Source organism: Miniopterus schreibersii (genome assembly GCF_964146895.1).
Source record: "Miniopterus schreibersii genome assembly, chromosome: 19".
In the NCBI taxonomy this organism is placed as follows: Eukaryota; Metazoa; Chordata; class Mammalia; order Chiroptera; family Miniopteridae; genus Miniopterus; species Miniopterus schreibersii.
This window is the reverse complement of record NC_138119.1, coordinates 1,672,266-1,696,399: the sequence shown is the minus strand read 5'-3', so window position 1 is coordinate 1,696,399 and position 24,134 is coordinate 1,672,266. Positions and strand designations below refer to the sequence as shown.

The 24,134-nt window shown below is 43.6% G+C and overlaps 1 protein-coding gene across 1 annotated transcript in view; it reads left to right on the top strand.

The window, feature by feature from the left end:
- DPYD (dihydropyrimidine dehydrogenase) overlaps nt 1–24,134 on the top strand; it is a 316,316-nt gene that overhangs the window by 29,625 nt on the left and 262,557 nt on the right. Inside the window, exon 3 of the mRNA XM_081122318.1 lies at nt 18,727–18,809. Within this exon, the coding sequence (XP_080978444.1) occupies nt 18,727–18,809 (83 nt within the window). The remainder of the gene's footprint in view (nt 1–18,726; nt 18,810–24,134) is intronic.

Below are 24,134 nucleotides of genomic sequence, written 5' to 3'. Positions count from 1 at the left end.
GAATCAGCGTCTGCTCAGGGAGATTGTAATAAACCTCTGCTGACTCTACCGAAAGGCAGCATATTATTTGCAATGAGGGAAAATAGTTTCCGCCGTGAAATCGGTACGTTCTCGCGAGTCAAAGTGTCTCTCGAATTCCTCTGAACGCCCAGACTGGGGAGGCGGGCGGCAGTTATTACCACTGTGAGAACCTGCGAGCAGCATGTTCTTGATTATGTTCAAAATTGGTTAAATGCATGGAGCAAGCTGCCCGTTTTTGAGCTCCATTAATGAGAAGGGACGCTGAGAGCCTGAAGTGGATTCCTGAGATAAGCAGGAGTGCACCCCGAGAGTTTAAAACAAATGGGAATGATGAATCCAGGCGAGAGCATGGGACCGTTCAGGCTCGAGACCAGCGGAGTGGGGCCTTAATCACAGTCTTTACGGGTGAGGGTTCTTAGCGGAGAAGGGCGACTGGCTGTTTCCCATCTCCAGCGAGTACAGGACAAGAGGACTGCAGTTAACCAATGTTTACTGAGCATCGCCGTTGAGCATAGGGCTTTGGACCAGAGAGCTACGGAATATCCCCAGAGTGAAGATGTTAATTCCTTGAGAGGGTGTGAATCCGTGTGGGTTTTTTAAGTCTTTTAAGCAATATAGATTTTCACTTCATACCTCTATCAATGGACAGTAAGTAGCGTTAGTGCAATTCAGCCTTTATCGCGTTCTTATGCCCCCCCCCAGTTCGAGGGCCTCAGCAATCTCACGAGTAACAGAGGCCGAGCAGCCCTTTGCGGCACTACTAACGTTGAAGCGACTCGAGATAATAGTAACCACAGCCACGTTAATGGCCATAAACTTTAGATTATGAAGAGGAAAAGCTGAAGGTATTAATAGTAGCGTTTAGCAGAGAAGCAATACACACGGTAAGTCCCTGTATGAATTGCAGGATATGTATACGTGTGTATGTGATGTATGTATATATCTATAATATATATGTAACATGTATGTAATGCTTAATTGAAGTATTAAGATACTAGGGCTATTTGAATATGTAGTATTGGTGTCTTCTGATAAAAAATATGTATCAGCAAGAGAAGAGATCATCTTAAGTTGCAGCATAGTATAATTTTCCTTAGAAAGTTCGTTAAAAATGGTTGATGTTAAATTTTATGTTCTATGTATTTTGCCACAGTAAAATTTTATTTTTAAATGTCCACTTGAAAATTAAGCTCTGAAAGCATTTTCCTCTTTGCAAATTTAACACATTCTCGGACAATTTAATTGTCTTATACCTGTTGCTCTATTTATAACTGTGGCCCACATTTATCCTAACAAGGCAGCAAGGTGGCTACCAGTGTACCAAGTGCAAACCTTCAATATATTTAACAGGAGTATTACTTTGTAGTTATTTAAACAGCACATGGCTCTATGTACTACTAATGTTTTTTTTAAAAAAACTGAGCTCTGCCTGTCACTGTCCCCGTGAAGCAAGTCCGACTGTGAGAACCGCGTCGGTGAAGCGGGAGCCACTGCGCACTGCACACCAGATGAGGTCTGGGCCCTGAGCCCGCAGGAAAGTGCCTACGAAGCCTTTGCTTTGTTTAATTTTAATATTTATGCAAATTTTGCCATCTACATGTAATATGGTTTCTATTTGTCCACCGAACGCCTAGTATGGGTCAGGCACCGTTCACCGCCCTCCTCTCGTAGGGTCTGCGTTCTGTTTGATAGAATCAACGACAAACGTAACCCCAGATAAACCGCGCAGGGTGCCCAGTGAGTTGCAGATGTGTTCATTCTGACATTAAAATACTTGAATTGCTTATGCCAGGGAACAAACAACATTTCCCCCCGGCTACTCCTTTCGAGCAGGACGCTGTTTCCGAGAGCCCGTCGGTGTCAGGAAACAGGTTTAAATGAACGAATAGTTATATCACATACTCACTGCAGCAATGTTTTGATTGTCTTATTTTTCTTACGAAACCTTAACCTCATCATCTAAATGCTGCGGTCACACAGCTGGGGGGATACGAGTGTGTTTATCTGGGCCGTCCGATCAGTTGAGGGGGTGGGTGAACGGCGAGATGGGGAGGAATCGGGGGGAAGCAGCACCGCGGCGTTGAGTGGGCCAAGCAGGAGGCCGGGCGACGGCCACAATACTTGAAGTCCCCTTTCTGGCTCGAGAACTAATTGTAACTCTCTCGGCATTGGTTTCTTCACCTGCAAAATTAGATTAATTTCAAAGCTCATTCCAGATTTAATCATTTTTAAACGTCACTCTCCCCCCCTCCCCCAGGCCTTTGCCACACCATTGTCCGTGCCCGAGGGTTATGCATGTAAGCGTGTCAATTCTTGGTCAGTCTCTCCCCACCCCTGCCTTCCCTCTGAGAAAAAAAAATAAAAATAAAAAATCGCTTGTATACATATGTACCCCCATCCCCCCTCCCCCCCATTGACCCCCCGGGAGGAGAGAAAGGCCACGAGCCCCTCCCCCCGCCCTCCTCGGTGCACCCAGATAATCACGGCAGACTTGCCGAGCTCGCAGAGTTCCCGGGCGTGCGGACGAGATTTTGATAAGTATATTTTCTGATGACAAGTTAAGCCACTTGTGTTTTATGGTGGGATGAAAGGGTCACTAATCTCTTGGTCAATCTTCTCTCGTCTCGGTGATAATCTCATAAAAGGGCTGGCGCAGGGAACAAGGATGACTGATAATGCCATTAATTTAAGAACCGATACTGTAATTTTCATCACATGTAAATTATCGGAGCCTCGCAATCTACATAATCAACTCTCTTCATTCAATTTTCAAAGTTCATTTTCCTCCCAGCATTTTGGTCATGGGCTGTAAATATACTGTTTTCCTTATAATGTTTTTTATTTTTTATGAATCATGCTCAGCCTGGTAAGAAGACTGAAGTAGGCCGGACTCGCACCTCTGTCCGTTAGGGGAGCCCCGTCCGTAGGTCCACGGATCTTGTTTGGGTGTCTGACCTCTGACACAGCATCACCTTCCGTCACAAAGAAGAATCCCCGCACCCCCTTCCCTCCGGCGCTGGGTGGCGAGGAAAAGCACCCATGCTCCCGCCCATTTCATTATAAAGGTCTGAAAATACAGTGATTGGTACTTCAGACTGCTCAGAAAATAGAATTTTGCCTGTTTTTTCACTCGGACCCACCCAGGAAGGAGGCAGCCCCCTGGGTACAGGCATGGTTTGGGGCGAGGCTGGGGCTCAGGCCCGGCGGGCGCGCTCAGGCCTGGCTGCCGTCCAGGGCCTGGCATCCCCGCGACAGGCTCCATCTTAGTGCAATTAATACAGCAGCCGCTTAATAATTGAAAGCAAGTAACTGGAAAAAGCCCAGCCTTCGGAAATTTTCTTTACTGATGATTTTATCTTTAAGCCTTTGGGAAAATGACTGTATCACAAATCCTAGGGTGGATTGGTGCCCCTGGCAAAAACAAGGGAAATTAGCGATGTTTGTGTTTTATCTAAGAAAAAGACAGTGTCTGGTTGACCTCTCTTCTCAACCAGTTATTCCGATGTCATTGACTGTATTAAATTATATGGTTTAAGCATAAATAAATAACAACCCCGTTTTCTGCTTGGTTGCCTCTTTTTGGCCCAAAGCAGATACAACTACAATATTACAGCGTCAGGCTTCAAAAATCCCTCCTATTCATTAGACAAGTGCAGAGGGGTTCTCTTTTCTTGTTTAAAAAAAAATTATTCTGAATTTTTTTAAGGACTTGCTTTATAATTTTAAATACTTGATTTTGTTACTTTCCTGAGTCATTTCCTTTAACGCTCTACATTCTCCTCTATTGCACTTTTTAACTTGATCTCAAGTTTGTATGTCAGTTTGTGCTACTGATCTTAACGTCCTTAGACGCAAACCACAGGCTAACAGGGGACGACTGTGCGGCAAAAGGTACCCTAAACGAGTCGCACAGAAGCAATTGCCTGGGAATGTAACATAAATGAACACAAAAACGTCAAAGGAGACAAATAGGCGGCGTCTAAACGGGAAAATATAAACAGCCGGCAAACGCAGGAAAAGAGGCGCAATCTCACTTGTAGCCGGGACGTTGTGAAACGGTTTTCAGTCTCCAACTGGCAGACGTGCAGGAAATTAGGACTATCTGGCTAAATGCGCGAAGTTTCAGGTAACCAGGGGCTTCCCACGCGGCCAGCGGCTTGGGAATTAGGGCCAACCAGTGGTGAAATAGCTAGTCGTGTATATGTAAAAATTTTTTAAATCCTACCATTTCCACAGCGAAGAATTTATCCTGCAATAAGGAAAACCGCTCTGAGCCGGGTACCAGGGCGCGTGCTGTGGTATTTCCAGCAATAAAATGCGGGGACGTCGGCTGCATTTCCATCGATACCAAAAGCGTTGAGCCCTCGCTGGTTCGGCTCAGTGGTGAGAGCGGTGCCCTCGGGTTGACGGGTCACGGGTTCGACTCTGGTCAGGGGCACGTACCTCGGTTGCCTCCCTTGACCGGTGGATGGGTCCCTCTCTCATCGGTGTTTCTCTCTGTCTCTCCCCCTCCCTTCCACTCTCTCTTAAAAAAAAAAGTGTTAAAGCACAGAATTTCAAGCAGTTTTTGGAATTTTGGACACGTTTATTGATCTGGGAGGGCCAGACATTTTGACAAGGACTCAGAGAACTGGAATTTTTCACCTTCGCTGTTTCTAACATGCTTGACAGAGAGAAATGCCCCAGGCGACGTGCCTCCTGGTGGAGCTGCCCAAAGATCACTGTCCCCTTTATGGGGGGTGGGTACACAGGCGATGCCCATAGAACCGTACACCTGAAACCGCCATAATCTTATTAATCACTGTCACCCCAATAAACGTAATTAAAAAAATAAGGTCACTGTCTCAGACCTTGTTTTTTATTATGATATTGAGCTTATCTCAGAACTTCACCTTTTGGTCAAATCTGTTTAATCAGAGAAAATGAAAACACACTTGTAATGTATGATTATTAGAAAAAAGGGAGGGCATTTATTTTTTTGCTCTATACCTTCGGAAATGAAGGTCATATTTTTATGAGAAAGTTAGAAAGTTACGTACTAACAGATGAAAGTAACATATTTGGTACGTATTTCAGACACATACTGTGTTTCACGAGCCTCTGGTGTTGACATAAAATGTATATATACGCCTTAGAATTTCTACTCCCATCTGCACGCCTGTGTGCCTACTATCTGCTGCGTTAGACTTCCGTGTAATCAATATTTTGTAAAAATTCATCATCACATTTAAGTGTTTAGTTCCTTAGGACGGAGGATTCATGAACACTGAATTTACACATTCCACGTTAATCTACTTACTATTGATCCTTAAAAGTTTAGAACCGATAATCACTTATTCTTCTGGAGAATGTGAATTATTTATTTAACTCTCAACTTTTGAAATGACTGTCTAGTGTTTTAGAAACCAGAAACAAAAATTATAATAGGGGTTTAGGCTACAATATACGGCTGTAAGGATAATTATTAAGGGGAAACACAGCTGACATTTCTGATTTATGCACACAATCAGAGATGGAGTCCAAGGACTGTGACATAATTATCTCCATGCTAACAATTTTTGTAAATCTCTTGACAGAATTTTAGCTAATTTTAAAATGCCTTCTGAAGATTAGTGCTTAAAATTGTTGGGGAAAATAGCACAATTTATTAGCAAGGGTATAATTGTAAACCTTCTAAATGCTCATTGTGAATATCATTTAGACAGTGACTCCTGCTCTAGCAGCTGGTATATAAGACACGGGTTTATGGAGTCTTGAAACAACAGAGAGTGGAATCTAATTAAAGGGGATTACATGCCAAAGAAAAATTATTAAAAACAGACTAATAGACAATGGATATGAATTTAGAAGTCTCTGCCAACTCCCCTTTTTGATACACATTTATGGAAGTAACTGGCAAGTAAAAGCCTTTATTTCTTCAAAACCAAAAAGATATTAGAAGGCTTTATCTTTTGTGACAAAAATGATTGCTTTCCTGCATTTTAACTTTAGCACAAGAACTTAAATGGTTCTATTAATCTTTGCTCACAAATTTAAAACACACATGTGCTTTTAAAGATAAATGATTTAAAAATGCTATTTTAGTTTCATCTATATCTGGTACCAAGCATTCCATAGCTGCATATAGGGAAACCATAGGCATATTCTTTTCTTTATAAACAAAAGTCAGTTTATCACTTTAGGTCCTGTGTGTGGAAGCCTATGTTGGATTGGTTTGCATATTTTTGTCTGTAATGTATGTACCTTTAGAATTTGTGATGCACTAAAGATTGTTAAGTTTCATTACCCCGTCTACTAAAATCCCTCCTTCCTGTTTGCATTGATTCTCTTTGCTGCAATTATAAGGGGGGTTTATTCCAAACAAGAGAATTGAGACAGCATAAAATATATAGCCAGCTTTCAATTATTTTTTAAAAAACAGCATTTTAAAATAAGAGGTCTGGGAGGGCAGGAAGGGATGAACCAAAGAACTTATATGCATATATGCATAACCCATGGACACAGACAGGAGTGCGGTGAAGGCCTGGGGTTGGGTGGGGGCTGGGTGGAGGGGAGCAAGGGGGAAGAAAAGGACATCTGTAACACTTTCAACAATAAAGATAAATTTTAAAATAAATAAATAAACTAATAAAATAAAATAAATAAAGAGGTCTCTCCCAGTCCTAGAGAAAAGAGTATGTTCACATGTGTGGGTTTACTTGGTGTCTAACTTTACAACTTCCATGCTCGATTTTCTGCTGCAGGCATCACATGGCCTTCGGGTCTAAGGAGACTTGTGGCGATTTTTGACTAAATTAAACATACTAAGAATTAATTGCTAAACATTGAGAATAGTGTGTGTTCTGTCCTTAATAAAGGCATGAACAAACACACTGAATTCAGGAAAGGGGACATTTGTTTAGCCTTAACTGGGCGAGAGTCCAAAAGTCATCCTCTACCCGAAAACCGTTACGTATCTGAAGGTACCTCTGAGATGCCGGGAAACACCGCCGAGGCCAGGCTAGTGGTGGGACTCTCTGCTTTTGTCCCTCTTCCCTGCCCCAGGGTTTTCCTCTGCTGCTTAGATGGTACCTATGGGTGGAGGGCTGCCCACTGCTCCTGAGAGAAACTTTCCAAGGACAAGGGGTACGGTGTCAAGTTTAACCCTTCAGATGACATCACAGGGACTGACAAAATTAACGCATGTGTTTACAAGGCCTAAGAACCAAGTTTGGACCATCACAGTCATCAGGACGAGGCTTCGGTAGAAGGTCTCTTGGAGGAAAGACGGCTGGCGGCCTTCACTGACTTTATTGTGTGCTTTTAACTGAGGCTGGAGTGAGCCCCTGGTTCAAGTCTGACTAAAGTCTGACATCCAGTCTACAAACCTTTCACAGTTAACTATTCTGTGGAAATATAGTAGAAAATGAAAAAAACCCACAGCCTCTTGCCTTCATAAATACAGGCAGTGTTTTGTTTTTTTCCACCTTCTATTTTTGTGTCTTCTTTTTTTAAGTTTCTTTATCTTTATTGTTGAAAATAGTACAGGTGTCCCCTTTTTATCCCCATTGATCCCCTCCACCCCACATGCATCTCACCCTCAGGCTTTCTCCATATCTGTGTCCATGGGTTATGCTTATAAACATAAGTTCTTCGATTAATCTCTCCCCACCCATTGCCCCCTCCCCACCTTCCCTCTGAGACCCCTCAGTCTGTTCCCTGCTTCTATGTCTCTGGATCCATTTTGTTTGTCAGTTTATTTTGTTTATTTTGTTTTGCATTTCCTTGAATACTTCATGCCACTCCCTTCTGGCCTGTAGAGTTTCTAATGAGAAGTCATATGACAGCCTTATGGGGGCTCCTTTGTAGGTAACAGATTGCTTTTCTCTTGCTGCCTTTAAGATTCTGTCTTGAATTCTTGGCATTTTAATTATGCTGTGTCTGGGTGAGGGCCTCTTTGGGTTCTTCTTGCTTGGGACTCTCTGTCCCTCCTGAACTTGTGTGACTTTTTCCTTCACCAGGGTCGGGAAGTTTTCTGCCATTATTTCATCAAACAGGTTCTCTAACCCCTGCTTACTTTCGACCTCCTCTGGCACTCCTATAAGACAAATATTGTTATGTTTCATGCTGTCCCACAGCTCCCTTAGACTGTCCTGTTTTTTCATTGTTTTTTGTTTTTGGGTCTCTGATTGAGTGATTTTTTTCTACCCTGTCTTCTAATTCACTGATCCAGTCCTCAGCTTCCTCTAATCTGCTGTTTATTGCTTCCAATGTGTTCTTTATTTCTGCTATGTCATTTTCCATTTCTGACTGGTTTTTCATAGTTTTCATATCTTTTTTCATGCTGTTGAGCATCCTTATCAGTATTCTGAACTCTATATCTGGTAGATTGCTTATCTCCATTTCATTTAGCTTTTTTTCTGGAGATTTCTCTTGTTGTTTCATTTAGGGCTTGTTTTTTGGTCTCCTCATTTTGATTATGTTTTTGGGTTTGTTTTTAAACGTTAGGTAGATCTGCTAGGACTCTCAGTCTTTTTGGAGGGTCTCTGGTACAGGCCAGTGTCAGACGCAGTTTGTGACTGGCCCTGAGTACCCTGTTTGGGGCTATCAACAACCCTTGGCTTGAGGTCTCCTCTGCTGGAGCTGGGTACATTTGGACAGGACCGAGATGCACACCAAAGTCTGCTTTTCCAAAGCCCATGTCCCGAAGCAGATCAGGCGAAGACTCAAAGCACCCTGAGGTCTGCCTCTGCCTGCAGACTGATTAATGTAATTCTCTTAATGAGCCTCAGGCTGTAGGAGCTCCACAGGGTGGGGCGCTGGTTGTTTTCCATCTCTTAACAAGCCTCAGGCTGTATAAACTCCTCCGAGCAGGGTGAGAGGCTTTCCAGCAAGATGGGCCAGTTGCTTTCCCCCCCTCAGGCAAAAGCCGAAAATTTGCTGCAGGAGAAAGGTGTCTTCCGCAGTCCGGGGGAATGACTCGGCACCGGAATCCAGGTGAGCGTCCCCTGGTCTCACTCCGCAGAGCCCACAGCCCCAGACTGTCCCCACACAGCTCCAGTCCACTCCACCCCCCCCCTGCGGGAGCCCGAGGTGAGTGGCTGCCCAGGGAACTTGGTGCATTTGCTCCTTAAGAGGGGCCTGCAGTTCCAGCCGCCTCTCCCTGGCAGACAGAAACCAGCTGCTTTTCACGGCCAGACGTTATGTGGGCACCTTTCTCAGCTCTGGTGCTCTGGGCTGGGGAGCCAAGCCTGGGGTTAGCCCCAGAGTCCTCAGACTCCCTGCGGACCTTCAGCTGCGGCCTGTGGGAGCCCAGCCAGGCCTCTCGCGTCCGCACTTCCTACCCGTCTCTGTGGGTCTCCCCCTTTCCTCCTTGGTTATGAGGGTGCCTCCAGCTTGTCTTCAGTTGGTTTTCGGATGGCTTCTCTATGTTTTAGTTGTAAATCCAGATTGGTCCCGGGAGAGTGTCCTTGTAGCTTCCACTCAATCCACCACCATCTTGGAATCTCCCCAAGAGAGTAACATATAATGTCAAGTTTAATAAATGTTATGAGAGTGGTAGTGAAGCCAGGCAGGGGGCAGACAGAGGGTGGGTTGTTTTTAGACGCAGTGGTCAGGAAGACGTTTCTAAAGAAGTAACGTCCAAGCAGAGACCTGAGGAAATGAGAGGGCAGCTCCGTGACTATCTGGGGGAAGAGCATTCGGACAGAGGGAACAGCATGTGCAAAGGCCCCAGGACAGAGCGGAGGGTTTGTGTAGACGCGACGGCAAGGAGGGACTGGGGCCAGCTGAGCGCAGGACTCCTGTTAGGAAAGGAGATCGGTCAGATCACACAGAGCCTGCAGGTGAGCAGACGTCCCTGGTGAAACAGATTTTCATTATTTAAATTGCTCTTTGAGAGCCTTCCCCTGGTCACGATTAAGTGAATCAGTAAATAATGACTTCAGGAAATCAAATAATGAGACTTGTGCAGTGATTTGAGTGAGATTGGCAGTCCCTCTGTACACAGTACTGCCCAGTGTTTGTTAAAACAACGATACTGTGTTTTATTTGATGATCCTGCAAACCCTGCGAGATTCAATCACAATATCACCAGACGTTATGTGAAGAACTGTGTGGTAATTCTGGGTAAGATACTCAGATTGAAAAGTAAACAGCTTGTGAATTTGTTGACCTTCCTCGGATAGAAGAAGCAATGACCAACAGGTGGGAAGCTGCAGAATAGCTTTTGTTTTTACTTTTGCTTACCTTGGGAGAGTCTTAAACTATTACGTAATTCTTACCACGAATGAGAGTTGAAATCTCAAAATATTTCAAAGTAACTGTAACTAAAATACATTTTGATTTTGACTTTGAACCTGTAAGATTTATTCCGCTCATTGAAAATATATAGGGAGTGGGTGGGGAGAGATTAATCAAAGAATTTATATGCATAACCCGTGGACACAGACAATAATGTGAGGGAGGCCTGGGGGGGAGTAGGAGGGGGGAGCGGGATGCCGGGTGGAGGGGATCAATGGGGAAAAAAGGGGGGCATCTGTAATACTTCAACAGTAAAGATAAATTAAAAAAATAAAATATATAAGAATATAGGAACAGTGCCTTCTAGAATGTTCAGAACACATCTTCCCACACGTAATCCCAGTTAGTCTCCCTTCTCAGCAACACTTTGAGGGGGGTCTCATTGCTTTTATCTTCTTTGCTGGTCCCTTTGTTTTGTGAGGGGATATTTGCAGACCGAGATGTTTGTTAAGCATTTTCCTAAGAAGCCATAAGCAGTTCAGTGGCGAAGCTGGAACTTAAAAACCCATTTCCTGTCTCCGCACCTCCCATTTCTTCTACTAAATTATATCCCGTTTCACTGTGACTAACATAGATTCTCCGAGACGGGGCCAGATTGTAAGCCGGCCACCATTAGTGAAATGACATTAGCTAAATATGATTACCTCTTAATGTTCCCTGAATGGATTAGCCTAGTTAAGACATACCGAAGGGAAAAGCAATTATCTATTGAAATATGAATCTCTTGTTTAGAACTGGAAATCGTATATTGGTATTAGAATGATCATCTGGAATCTTTTAAAAATCCGAATCTTGTTATTTCTTCCTTGACTTGGAGAGAACTTCAGTTGGACTAGTTTGGAGGCTTTTAGTCAGGGGCTGAAATGAAAATATAACATTTCACCTAAGGGACTCATTTGTGAGAGGAACTTAGACCTCAGGAATTTGTAACTACATGAGAAATAGATGCACCGGTATTATCTTTTTTAAAATTTTTCTCTCTGCCTAAAGAAAACCATTAATCAACACTCCATCATCTTAGAATTGTATTAATATAACTTGGAGTGTGCTATTTTATTTAAATTTCTCTAATTTTAAAAATGTGAATTTATAATTGCCTCCATGGTGATAATTCCCTGTGGGTCCTTCAGAATATAGTAAGCTGCAAATTGGAAATGATCGTTAATGCATGATTAATACGCAGCAGCGAGTCTCACCCTGGAAGGGGGCGTCGTTGCCTGACATCAGTGACTTTATTGTATTGAAATTATGTATTTTTTGAAAAAGAAGAGTTTTTTGGTTTGGGTTTTTAAGCCTTGGTATCCCCAGGAACAGAGCAGTAACTGGTACCTATTAGATTCTCAGTAAATAGTGAGTGAATGAATGAATGAACGAATGGCTTTCACGTCGAGCTCGGCCAAAGGGTTGACTTGCGCGTCACACTTTTTATGAACATAAACATCATTAATTTGAACATAAGCATCATTATCCAACACCAATACAAACTGGCCAGCTCTTGGACCCCTTGCCTCTCAAGGCCTGGACAGCCGATGGTGTTTGTAGCTTCATCTGATCCACTGCACAGTCACCCGTCCTGATGGACAGTGTGGCTCGTGCATGGAGACACGGCGCACGGATGGTTTCGGGGACCCGCTGGCCCATGGAAACGAGACGGCGTATTACACATAAATACAGGGGTGGGCAGACGTAGGTTTACAGTTGTGAATACACAAAACACAGTTTGTACTTGTTTTATTATTTATTGATTATTGTATTTTTCCCCATGAACGATTATAAACATACTTTTGCCCACCCCTGTATATGCATCTGTATTTTTAAAATATTTAATTTTTTAAGAGAAAAGGATCATGATGTCCCTTATATTCTTGTAGGGGATCTTATGGTCAAAACATTAAAAATCTTTTTTCATAAATACTGTATTTATTTTAATTTATTGTTCGTAAGAATCACCAGGAAAACATGAGAAACGCCCGTTTACTACCTCACTCCATGAAATACGACCCATCAGGACTAGGGTGGAATTCACGGACACGCTCCCTCTCCTCCCTCTCCTCGCCTCCTTCCACCACTTATTGAAAAGCTTCCATTAGTTCACTGTGCTAAGTGATTCTGCTGACAACCCGAGAAGGTAAGAATCTTTCTCCTAGAATAGCCTAAGTGACCTGCCCAGGGACGCCCAGCTGGTGGGCAGTGTCACCGAGGTCCGAGGCTACAGCCCATTCTACCACCTTAGTCACTTGTTTTCCTTAATCTACAAAAAATGGACTCATTTCAAAGACATGTTGAGACGTTAGAAGCTCCCAGGCATCTCTGCTCCAGAATGAACTCCTCTCTCTCCTCACCTGGTCGCAGTCAACTTGGGGCCCTGTCTGTCTTACCTTGGTCACCCTGGTGCTTAGGGTGATGCCTGACATATAGTCGTTTTCAAGATGTTTTTCCAAATTGAAATTTAGTCAGTTGACCTGAGGTTTGGCTATCAGATAATTCCGAGACTTCGGTTCTAGTTTTTGTGCCATTAACTCTCTGTGACGTGGGTGATACAGAACTGAGTTTTCTGATTTATTAAAATCAGTTTTCTAATTTTTAAAATTTAGTTAGTGCGTGAAGCTCAGATCCAATCTATTTAGTTCTAACTATGGTGATGACTTCATAGAGGAAGCGCAGTCCTATGGAAATTAAGTTGGATGCTAATCATTTCTCTTATTTGATAATGTAATTTGCTAACGTTTTCCCTTCTTTCCCGCTCCGTCCAGCACACGACTCTGTAGCTGTTGGGTTGGATTTGTTGTTCTGTGGCACAGTTTACGCAAAGATAACTCGGTGATCTTATTTAAGTTTCTGAGCGTCCAGAGATCTCCTAATGAGTTACTTTGTTCCCGTGTTGCTGTTGCTATTCCACTCATTTGTTTAATTATACTTTCATACAGTCCTTAACACGGGTGAGATATAAAGCGCTATAAAATCTATCACAGCTGAAACTCTAGACCTCTGCTCAGCCCCTGGGGATTCACTTGGCAGGAGGCCACCCAAACCAGTGCTTTCTGATGCTTACTTTCTAGTTTCTACTTTAATTGCTGCCAAAACCTGAGCGCGTGGGGACTTAATTGCTCATTATATTTGTCATGGTGGTGTCACAGACCCGAAGAAAGACTGTTGCATGCAAAATATTTATGGGTATTAATTTGGCTTAAACGTGTATATTGGATCAGTTATTTTTCTACATGGTAAAGTATAGCACATTTGGAGAGAAATGAGACAATTCTGCAAGGACTTATGTCCCCACTTTGCTAGTGAGCTGTTACCTCTCCGGTCCTGTGTCTCAATCTCATGATGAAACCTAAATGTAAGGAACAGGGCCGACTTGGAGCTCAGGTACCTTCACTTGACTCTTCAAAGCAGCCGCTGAGAGATTTGAGTCTGGCTCCCAGGACAGACTGCTTGGGTTCGAATCCCTGCTTTGTCCCTTACTAGCTAGGTGACCTTGGGCAAGTTATCTCACTCTCCCTGTGCCTGTTTCCTCGTTTGTAAGGTACGTACGGATATCTCTGGCTCTTGTGCAGATCAAATAGCAGAAGCTCCTAGAAAAGTGTCTGACACCAAGTAAGCCCTCCACGTTGGCTAGTTTCCTAGAATTCATCCTTAAGGGCCAAAAAACGGCGACATTGACCACTGTCGCTAATGCAGATTTCCAGGTTCCTCCTAATTAAGTAGGGATGGCTTTGCCTGTTGCAGCAGAGGGAATATCTGGCGAGCACAGAATTCAGCACCTTCCGTGGTCTGCTTTTCCCGCTGGCTCGGGCGTCCAGGCTCCGAGGCCTGCGTCTCTGTCCAGCGCCGTTGCTGAGCGCTGATGTCCCTCCTGAGCTTGCCAGTGTGAGTGGTTCATGCACCCCCCTCTCTGTCCCTCCCTCCGCTTCGCTCCCCCCCCTTGTCTTTTCTGCAAAATACATGCACCGATGTGCTCCTGCCCTGAAGGCCGCAGCTCCCTCACCAGCTGCACTCACCGGGACACGGCGAGACCCTTGAGAATAAGAGGCGCCAGGCCTCCCCAGGGACAGGTGATTTTTTTAGGCCTGTTTGGTGGTTTTGGGGAAGTGCTTTTTTTTGGGTGTAGTAACATCTGGAATCTTTTGAGATTTTGAAACGATTTTGAAAATTTAAATCTGGAAAAGTAAAATTTCCTCAAAAGTTGCTTTGAAAAAGTTGTCTGCACATGAATTTTACTATATAATGACCTTTACCAAATATCGATCAGATTAACATTCAATTTTTGGATTTATATATTAGATAATAAAATATTGGTTTTTAATTTTTGTTTATTACAATTTAATATACAGTTTTCACGAAGACTTCAGGCATGGATGCTGGGACTGTAAGAGGATTTGGTGGACTCCATCTGTTTGCTTTCGATTCTGAGCTACTCCATCCCAATGTTGTAGCAGGAAGCCTCACATATTTGTTATCTGTGACTTTCTTTTGCCAAGGGCATTATTGGTCTAGTCTAGGGAGTAACTTTAAGTGGCTAAATTGAGATCTTAAAATTCTCTCTTAATTACAGTAGTGTAATTATCAGGCCATTGCATTGGTTTTAACGATTATATCTCACATTTCCAATAGATTGTGGGTCTTAGAGTACCCTAACTCAAAACAATTGTGTTTTTTTTTTAAAAAACAGATTCAAATATTGTGTTATTTGGCTTTGTTAATTGCTGACAAATGCAAAGTTTTTAAGATTTTCTTAAAAGCCAACCATACAAAATAAGGCTATCTTGTCAAGGGACATTTTTATTTCTATTAAAATGATTCCCATCTAGCTAAGATTTTATTTATAGACACACTCACACACACACACATAATGTTTGTGTATGTTTATAGTGTATATATCCAAAATTGGAGATTTATTAAAAATATGCCCATAGCAATTAAATAGAAATGTCTGTTCCCACATCTGACTTATAAACTCTGTGAGGAAGCATGAAATTAAGAAGAGGCGCTGTTTTCCATGTGGAGACTCAAACCTTCTACCTTAAGACTTGAGTGTGGGACAGTTAGCAGTGATTCATGTTGGGGTTGGGCTGATGGCAGAGAAAGTAAATCTAATATGATCACAGAGAAAATACACGTTGGTTTCCATTAGTGGTTAAATTTGGGGAACAAAAAGAATGAGATTTAGAATCAGAAACTCTGAATTTGAGTACTATTTCTACCACAGATAACATCACGTACTTTGAATACATTTTATGACAACAATTTGAATAAAATAGGAAATTAGTTGGAATGAATAATCCCAATCGATGAACATTTTTTCTTACAACTTTTTTAAGCTTTTAATTCATTTTCAGCCCAAGTAATTTACTCATCTTTGCATTTATAATTGTCTGCTGTTAATGAGACATCAATAATATGTTGAGACGTTAATAAATGTCCTTTAAGTCGAGTCACTATAAAGCGTCAAAGCTTAATCAGGGTAAGTTAGACTTCATTACCGGAACTGGATTTTTGGTACAGATTTTAATAAATAATAAAGTGTTATTTCATTAGTATTAGCTGGTAGCTAACATATACTGTACATTTCATAGAAATGGAATCATACGATGTGGCCTTTTGTATCTGGCGTTTTCACTTCACATAAAGTTTCCAAGTCTCATCTGAGTTGCAGCATGGATCAGAACTTCCTTCTTTATGGCCAAATAATATTTCATTGTATCGGTATATCCCATCTCTTTATTCTTTTATTATTTGCTTGACTTTTGGATTTTTCCTACTTTTTGTCTTTTATGAGTAATACCGCTATGACCATTTGTGTGCAAATATTTATGCAGTTATATGTTGCACTAAATCAGGAAACGAGTTCTTCAAATTTGCTCTTCTATTTTTAAGAATATTTTGACTCTTCTCGGCCCCTTACAATTTCATATGAATTTTGAGATCATCTTGTTAAAATTTGCGAAAATAAACGCCAGCTGGGATTTTGACAGGAATTGCTTTGAATCCTTAGATCAATTTAGGAAGTAGTACCCCTTAGCAATATCACGTCTTCTAATCCATGAACATGGGATGTCTTTCCACTTGTTTTACCCTTTTAAAAAATTTTTGAGATGGTTGATTTTTTTGAGTAAACAAATCTTATGCTTTTGTTAAATTTATCTGGAAGTATTTTATTCTTATGCTCATAAATGGACTTGCTTCCTTATTTTCATTTTTTGATCATTCGCTGGAGCTGCCTGTTTTTGAGCTTTGTGTAAGTGGAATAATTTTGCTCGGTGGTCTTTTCTGTGCCACTTTCTGTGCTCCATACTCTGTCTGCGAGATGCATCTGTGTAACTGCGTGTGGCTACCGTTTGTTTATTCTCTTTGCCATGTTTTGCCACTGTATTAATATGTCATTATTTGAACATCCCACCTTGAGGTGCGCTCGACTTGTTTCCAGTTGGGGGCTATTGTGAGTAGTGATACTGTTACCCTTCTTGCTCAGGCTGTTAGGTGAACACCTCGCACCTTTGTCCTGAATGTATTCCTGGGTGGTGGGGATGCTCAGCTTTCGAAAGTGCTGCCAAATCACTTTTACAAAGTGGTTGTAAGAATTTACAGTTTCAACGGCATGGATTTAGCTGCTTTTATACCAAAAAGCCCACTTTGTGTGGCCTGTCTTTTTCATTTCAGTTATTTCCAAAGTGTGTTGTGGTTATTCATCGTCTAAATTGGCATCTTCCTCATGACTCATGATGTTGAGCATGTTTGTTTGTTTTCTAAAGTGGATAGTCTTTTTTATGTAGTGTTTATATAGTCTTTTGCTCACTTCCCATTGAATTATCTGTCTTTTTCATAGTTATTTGTAGAAGTTTTAATTTATTATGGCTATAAGTAATTTAAATAATGTGATACTGGCACAGGTGTAGGAAGTGGAGCAGTCTGCCATTGTGAATCCTAGAGACAGGCCCCATATGTGCTGGGACTTACTTTATGGAAAAAGATGATTCTGAATTACAATGAGGGAAGTCTTTTCAATAAATAGTAATGATTTTATTGATTACCTGTAGGCATGATTTTCTAACTCACACCATATGCAAATATATCAGTCCCAGATGGGTTGCACGTTTAAATGTGAAATGTAAAATAATAGAGCTTTGTGAAAAATATAGGAAAATATATCCATAACTTTGAGGAAGTCAAAAGTTTGATACATGGGACACAAAAAGCACCAACCATAAATTTAAGCAATAATAAATAGGGCCTCATTAAAAATCAGAAATTCTCTTCTTGAGAAGACACTACTAAAAAAGTGAAAAGGTAATTCAAACGGCATGAGATACTAGTTCCAGTTTATCTGTGTAAAATAGGACTGTTATCAGAATTCAGTTTATTTTAGATAGTGTGGTAATTTTCAAGATTTGTATTATAGACGTGTATAACTATGTGTTGAAAGGATATTTGTTTTAATTTGGCTGATTTTTAAAAATCAAGGTAAAATGAGTGGCACGTATACCCATAGCTTTTAAGTAAACTAATTCTTAGACTTTGGAAATTATTAATATAAATTCTGTAATTTTCCTAAAATCCAGAATATTGTTTATAATTTGAAAATACAAAGAATACATTCATATTTAAACTTTTTTAATTTAGTTTGTATTTGTTAAATTAACTAAAATACTAAATTCAATTATTACCTAAATACTACTAAATTCTCCATGAAGTCTAAAGAGCCAAAAATTCATATGGATAAATTTTTTAGTGTAAAATTTAACCCTATACATAATGTCTTTAAAACATACTAGGGTCATATAAGATGAAGTTAGTTTTAAATTTAAAAAAAAGTTAAAATTGTAGTAAAATTTAAAAATTTTAGAATGTAGCCTAGTAATGCTGAGAACCTGATATAATGTCACTTAATTATTAAAAAGGTCTGCGTGTCTGTGTATGTATATAATTGTAAACATTATATATACAATTGTTATTAAAGGTCTTATAAAATTTTTGTTCCAACATGTTGGAACTTATTTTTTATTATATCATGCCTGGGCTCTATCTTTTCATCTTAGTAAATCCTAATTTATTTAGAATTAAATATTTATCATATACGGTTCATTGTGATTTCAAACTTTATTGACTTTCTCTTTGGAATTTAAATTGGCTTTGATATCCTCCAGATTAATTTAGAAGACTGATTTTTATTCATTTCTCCTATGTTCCCAATTTTGGAAAATTGGTAAAAAGACTTCTGTGACAGCTGTATCCTGCGACGTTTTTATTTGGTTACTGTGGAATTCACACTGTCAATTTTAATGAATCCCACCCAATTACAGTGGTGTGCATATCTTTCATGAGCCCATAATCAATATAATCAATTACATTTTCCCATAATTGCATAGCTATAATTTTATCTCCGGACGTCGGAGGATTGATGCATTTTTTAATATGTTGCAGGATTGCGAGAAGCTGGAGAATAATTTTGATGACATCAAGCACACGACTCTGGGTGAGCGAGGAGCCCTCCGAGAAGCAATGAGGTAAGTCTGGGTCGCCATGGCAACAGCCACAGATGTGGGAAAGAAAAAGTCCTTCATTATTGGGGGAACAAATGAGTTCATCGCCACCATTCAGCTCTGCTCTCTAAGGTATTAATTTGTCAGCGGAGAGACTTCCCTGGAGGCTGTACTTTGGTTTTGAAGCTGCATAAATGTTAAGCCTCAGTGCACAGTAAAAAATGTAAATGTTTAATTTGTTACTTAAAATGCTTAAGGGGTGTCTTGTTTTATATTTATACTAAACCGCGTGATTGAATGGAAATAGTGTTCATCTCCATCCTGCCTGTTTGTGAAAATGTAAACAGTACAGGGGTAGTTTCACGGAGCAGTCTTTCCTCCTAATTAATATTTAATTAAAAAGGAGGTACTTAAAATTTCATATCGTATTGGGTTTTGTAGGATTATCTCATGGCGTTTTAAAACAGATTTGCATTTTCACACTATTAGGGAGCCTATAGATGAACTTTTTCCCAAAGACAGTGAGTTTATAACGAGCCTGGTGTTTTTGCTTTTTACATTTTAACATCACTGCTTGTGAATATTTCTTTGAACGCCTCCCCTCACTCGCTGCCTTTTTAGTAACTTTTAGGAAGCAGTCTTTAAATCCATCTGATCGGTGTGAAGGAAGACTTTTTACTAGACATTAAAAATGTGTGAGGTGTAAAACACGGCCTCCAACAACAACCCACGATACTCACTTAAAAGGCGTGAGCGGAGCCTCCGAGGCCGTAATTTCGCTGTCATTGTACAGAAAGGCCGTATTTACCTTTATCTGGCCTGGGGAACTACAATTGATTTTTAAAATAGATCTTCTCCTATTAATGCTCATTTTCTTTTTGGGGTCTTAACTCAAGGCCACACAGAATTTAAAACAGGAGAAAGCGTCGACCTCGGAGGTTTCTTGGAAGGGGAGTCGGGGACAGTTTTGTTATTGCCAGTGCTCGGCTACCATATACTTTAGTTTAGAAGCTGATTTCATTTAGCGGCCTCCCTTTCACCAGGCAAGCAGCAGGGGAAAGTAATTAAATTTAATCGAAGCTGCCCTCATTTTGAAGCCACTTCTATTTAAAACCACAGGGGGAGGTAATTAAATTTAATGGAAACAGTAGCTTCTACACAAAGATACATGGTACTTCTGCATAGATGATTATGATGTCACGGAAAGAGGAATAATATATTACTAGTGCGGAGAAATTACCAGCTGGAGCAAAGGAGCCTGTTTTATTGTTAATGTCTTTACTGATAAAAGGAAAGAGAGGGGGGGAAGAACCCCGAGCACACAATGGAGAATTGGTATCCACATGCAACGCAATTAGATGTTCTCAGGAAGTTAAAGGTACTGAAAACAGTCGTAAATTAAACATAAGGTGCACAAAATATTGTGGAAAGGTCAGTGCAGAACTCATGAATGAGCCTGTTTTTCGTTACAGTCCACCCCCTCCCCAAAACGACCGCCGTTGTCAGCCCGTCCCTGGCACGCCCATTATAATAATTGGGACCCATTAAGCGCGCACCGACGTTTATTCAGGGGACTACAGTGATTTTCCGTACTTCTGGTATCCATCCAGTGGAAAAGCCAGAGACAGGCAGGAAGACAAAGGAGGAAAGAACCGAAGGCCAAAACCACAGCAAGGACGGCGAAGGGGGAGCCGCGGGAGGGGGAGAGGCCCGTCCGCAGGGACGGCCGCCTAATTAGTGCAGGAAACTTGTCATCAGGAAAAGCGCCGGGTGAATTGTGGGGGAACCGGGTGCGAAGAAGAGACGACCGCCGTCGGCCGAGTTCGGGGACAGTTGCCGCTCTAGCAAACACCCGGATTTCTGCTTCCAGGAAAGTAGAGCTGAACTGATGGGAAAAGCACTGTCACCTGGCGGGCGTCGCCTGTGGGGCGCGGGCACCTCCACCAGCGTTAATTACATGCGGAGCTGCTCTGTTTACACCGTTTGCTTACATCACACACACACATGTGCTCTTGGTGATGTTTAGACTCGATAAACACAATCAAATAATTTAGTGGCTAAAAGCATTGAACAGTGTAGTGAACTGGGCCTGGAGCTTTGTTTGTTTTTGTTGCCTTTAGAAAATGCAGCAGGAGCTCTTTCTTTTTTGTTAATCTTCACCTGGGGATTTTTTTCCCATTGATTTTTAGAGAGAGTGGAAGGGAGGGAGAGAGGGAGAGAGAGACACATCGATTGGTTGCCTCCAGTGCCCTACAGGTTCCTGGGAATGAACCTGCAGCCCAGGAACCTGCCCTTGACCGGGACTCGAACCCGAGACCCTTGGGTCCGCAGGCCGATGCTCTAACCACTGGGCCACACCAGCCAGGGCGGGAGCTCAGTGTTTTACATGTGGGATTCTGGAAACATGTCAACAAAAGAGCTATAATGCCAAGTGACTGACAGAATAATAGGAGCGTGTCGGAGGGAGAGAAATCCATTATCCTCTCCCCTGCGATCAGCTGTCGCCGCCCAGGAGGGGTGGCGTCCGGGTCAGGCCCCACCGTGGAGGGAGAGCTGCGACCGGGCTCGGGGAGGTGGCCAGGTTTGCAGGTGGAGGGGACGGCATGGGGCAGAGCTCGGAGGCAGGCAGGTGCCAGGCAGACTCCAGGAACAGCACGTGGCCTGAGATGGAGCCAACTCTCTCAAGGTTTTTGAAGATGTTTTTCTGCAAAACTCACAGAGGCAGAGATTCTCCGTCAGTAGCACCTGTACTTATTTGCCAAGGGTCCCTGGGTGGAAACGGAATAGTCCCAGGTTGGCAGGGGTGATGGGAGCCACTCAGCGTCTCGGGGGGCCAGGGTGCAGTGGGGACAGGCATGAGTCATTTGCCAAAAACCTCAGTCAGCACAGGGGCCGGTCCCAGGAGGCGGCTGGACATGCGTTTACTGTGGCCCGAAGGCCCGTGACCTAATCTCAGTGAGTCACAAACCTGATTTAACCTGTGCTGCTCTGTTTAAAAGCTTTTCAAGTTGTCTCCTGCTTTTAGAGTAAAGTCTCATTTATTCACGTGTGCAGTTAGATGACAGATCCCACGAGGGCAGGAGGAGGGCTATTCTCCCCTCTTGTGCTCTTGGCCTTACCATAGTATCAGCACATAGTAGGTGCTCAGTCACTGTTTGTCGAATTATTTGATAAATGTGCCCATAGGGGGTGGGCAAGGGGAGGTTCACAGTTGTTCGTATGGAAAAAGATGCAGGTGGTGACTATCACAGGAGCTTTGTTAACTCAAAACCACGTCACAGCGCGACTGTGACCCTCTGGCCCAGCCCTGCCCGCGTCACCCACAGTCTCCTTCTCAGAAAGCAGAGAGGAAGAGATGCACCTGTCACATCGGGATGGACGTGAAAACCGCAGTGAACACTGACGACTCGATGGGGAGGAGGCACAGTGCTGTTCTTGTCCACAGGCGTGACTTAAATCTCAAAGCTGGAGAGGCTCCAACAGGGCACCCTAGGGGTTAACCGGGGAGCCCAGTCCCGTGGCCAGGTCCCCAGCAAAATGGGAGCCGGGGGCTTTCCTGCGCAGCGCCTACGCCGGGCCCGGTGGTCGTGGGCGAGGGGCCTACCCAGGCGCCACGAGGCCGCTGCGGTTTCATAAAGCGCCCGGATCTTCCAGGACACATCGAACTCCTCGGTAAATGGTACAAGAGGCCGTCGTTTCGCTGTTTGGAAAAGAGAAGAAATGGCTTCATCGCGCCCCTGGCGCCGCTCGGGAATTTCAGGGACGGGACGGAGCTAAAGGGGACAGCCGGAGTCCAGTCGACGGTGGGAGGGTGTGGCTTTGGGGTCTGATGAGGGAAGAGATGAGCTAAAACGCAGCTGAGGAAATCGCGGAGCTTTGGCCGTATTCAAGAAGTTCACGTATGAACGAAGCTCAGGAAAGTAACAACGAGCGTGTGCTGGGTTGTGTGTGTGTCCGACAGGCTCAGGAGGGTGGGTCAGCGGGTAACTGGGAAAGTGATTAACCCTGGAAAGTGTTCAGCCAACAGCAAAAGATAGACGAAGGAGGTGAGAAACAAACGCAAAGCCCTGAGTTTTGGCCATTGATGCTGCTGCAGCTCCGCGGGGGAGGCGGGCGCCGGCCGGTGGGGTGGGCAGGACGGAGCCCCGGCCTCGGCTCTCGGGGGGCAGGCGGGTGGGGCGGGCAGGACGGGGCCCCGGCCTCGGCTCCCGGGGGGCGGGCAGGACGGAGCCCCGGCCTCGGCTCTCGGGGGGCAGGCGGGTGGGGCGGGCAGGACGGGGCCCCGGCCTCGGCTCTTGGGGGGCGGGCGGGCGGGACGGGGCCCCGGCCTCGGCTCTCGGGGGGCGGGCGGGACGGGGCCCCGGCCTCGGCTCCCGGGGGGCGGGCAGGACGGACCCCGGCCTCGGCTCTCCGGGGGCAGGCGGGTGGGGCGGGCAGGATGGGGCCCCGGCCTCGGCTCTTGGGGGGTGGGCGGGCGGGACGGGGCCCCGGCCTCGGCTCTCGGGGGGCGGGCGGGTGGGGCGGGCAGGATGGACCCTGGCCTCGGCTCTCGGGGGGCGGGCAGGACGGAGCCCGGCCTCGGCTCTCGGGGGGCGGGCAGGACGGACCCTGGCCTCGGCTCCGGGCGCGGGAGGCCTGGGGCCGCTGCGGTGGGGGGACGGCGGTTCCAGCCCCCTCGCGGAGCCCCGGGAGGCATCCTTTCCGCAGGAACTGAACGGCCCGAAACGTGATGCAGACGACATGGGAACGGCGGACGCTCTGAGTCTGCTGCTCAGGCTGGAGACTATAATGGGGAGCGAACTAGTAGGACCTAGTTGTCGGCTGTTAAAGAAAAAAATATGGAAATGAAGATTTTATACGTGGAATGTGTATATATATAAATATACACACACACACATATATAACTGTAAACTGGCATAATCAATTCTGTCTGGATATTACAATGATCTTCTAATATGATGTCTTTAGTGATATAAGAATCTCCTGTTCTAATGTTCAGTGGAAAATGCCATGAAAAAACTGCAGGTAGAACGTGCCGTCCGCTGAGCGTGAGCGGGTGGGAGACGGCGGGAGTGAGGCAGCCCAGCGGCTGTCCCATCGGGTGAAGGGGCCACGGATTCTCTCTTCAGGCCTGTACTTCTCTCTTCTCCTAAATTCCCTATACCGGGAGCATTTTATGAATGATTAGAAAATCAATGAAGTAAGAGGGGGAAAAAATGGAAAGAAATTACATGAATAGTAGGATAAGTGGCAAAAATCAGACACGAGACTCCAGCTGTGATTTTAGCTAAATCTATTTTTAATCTTCGTTTTTGTTTTTTTTTTGTAATATAGGATTAAAAGAACTTA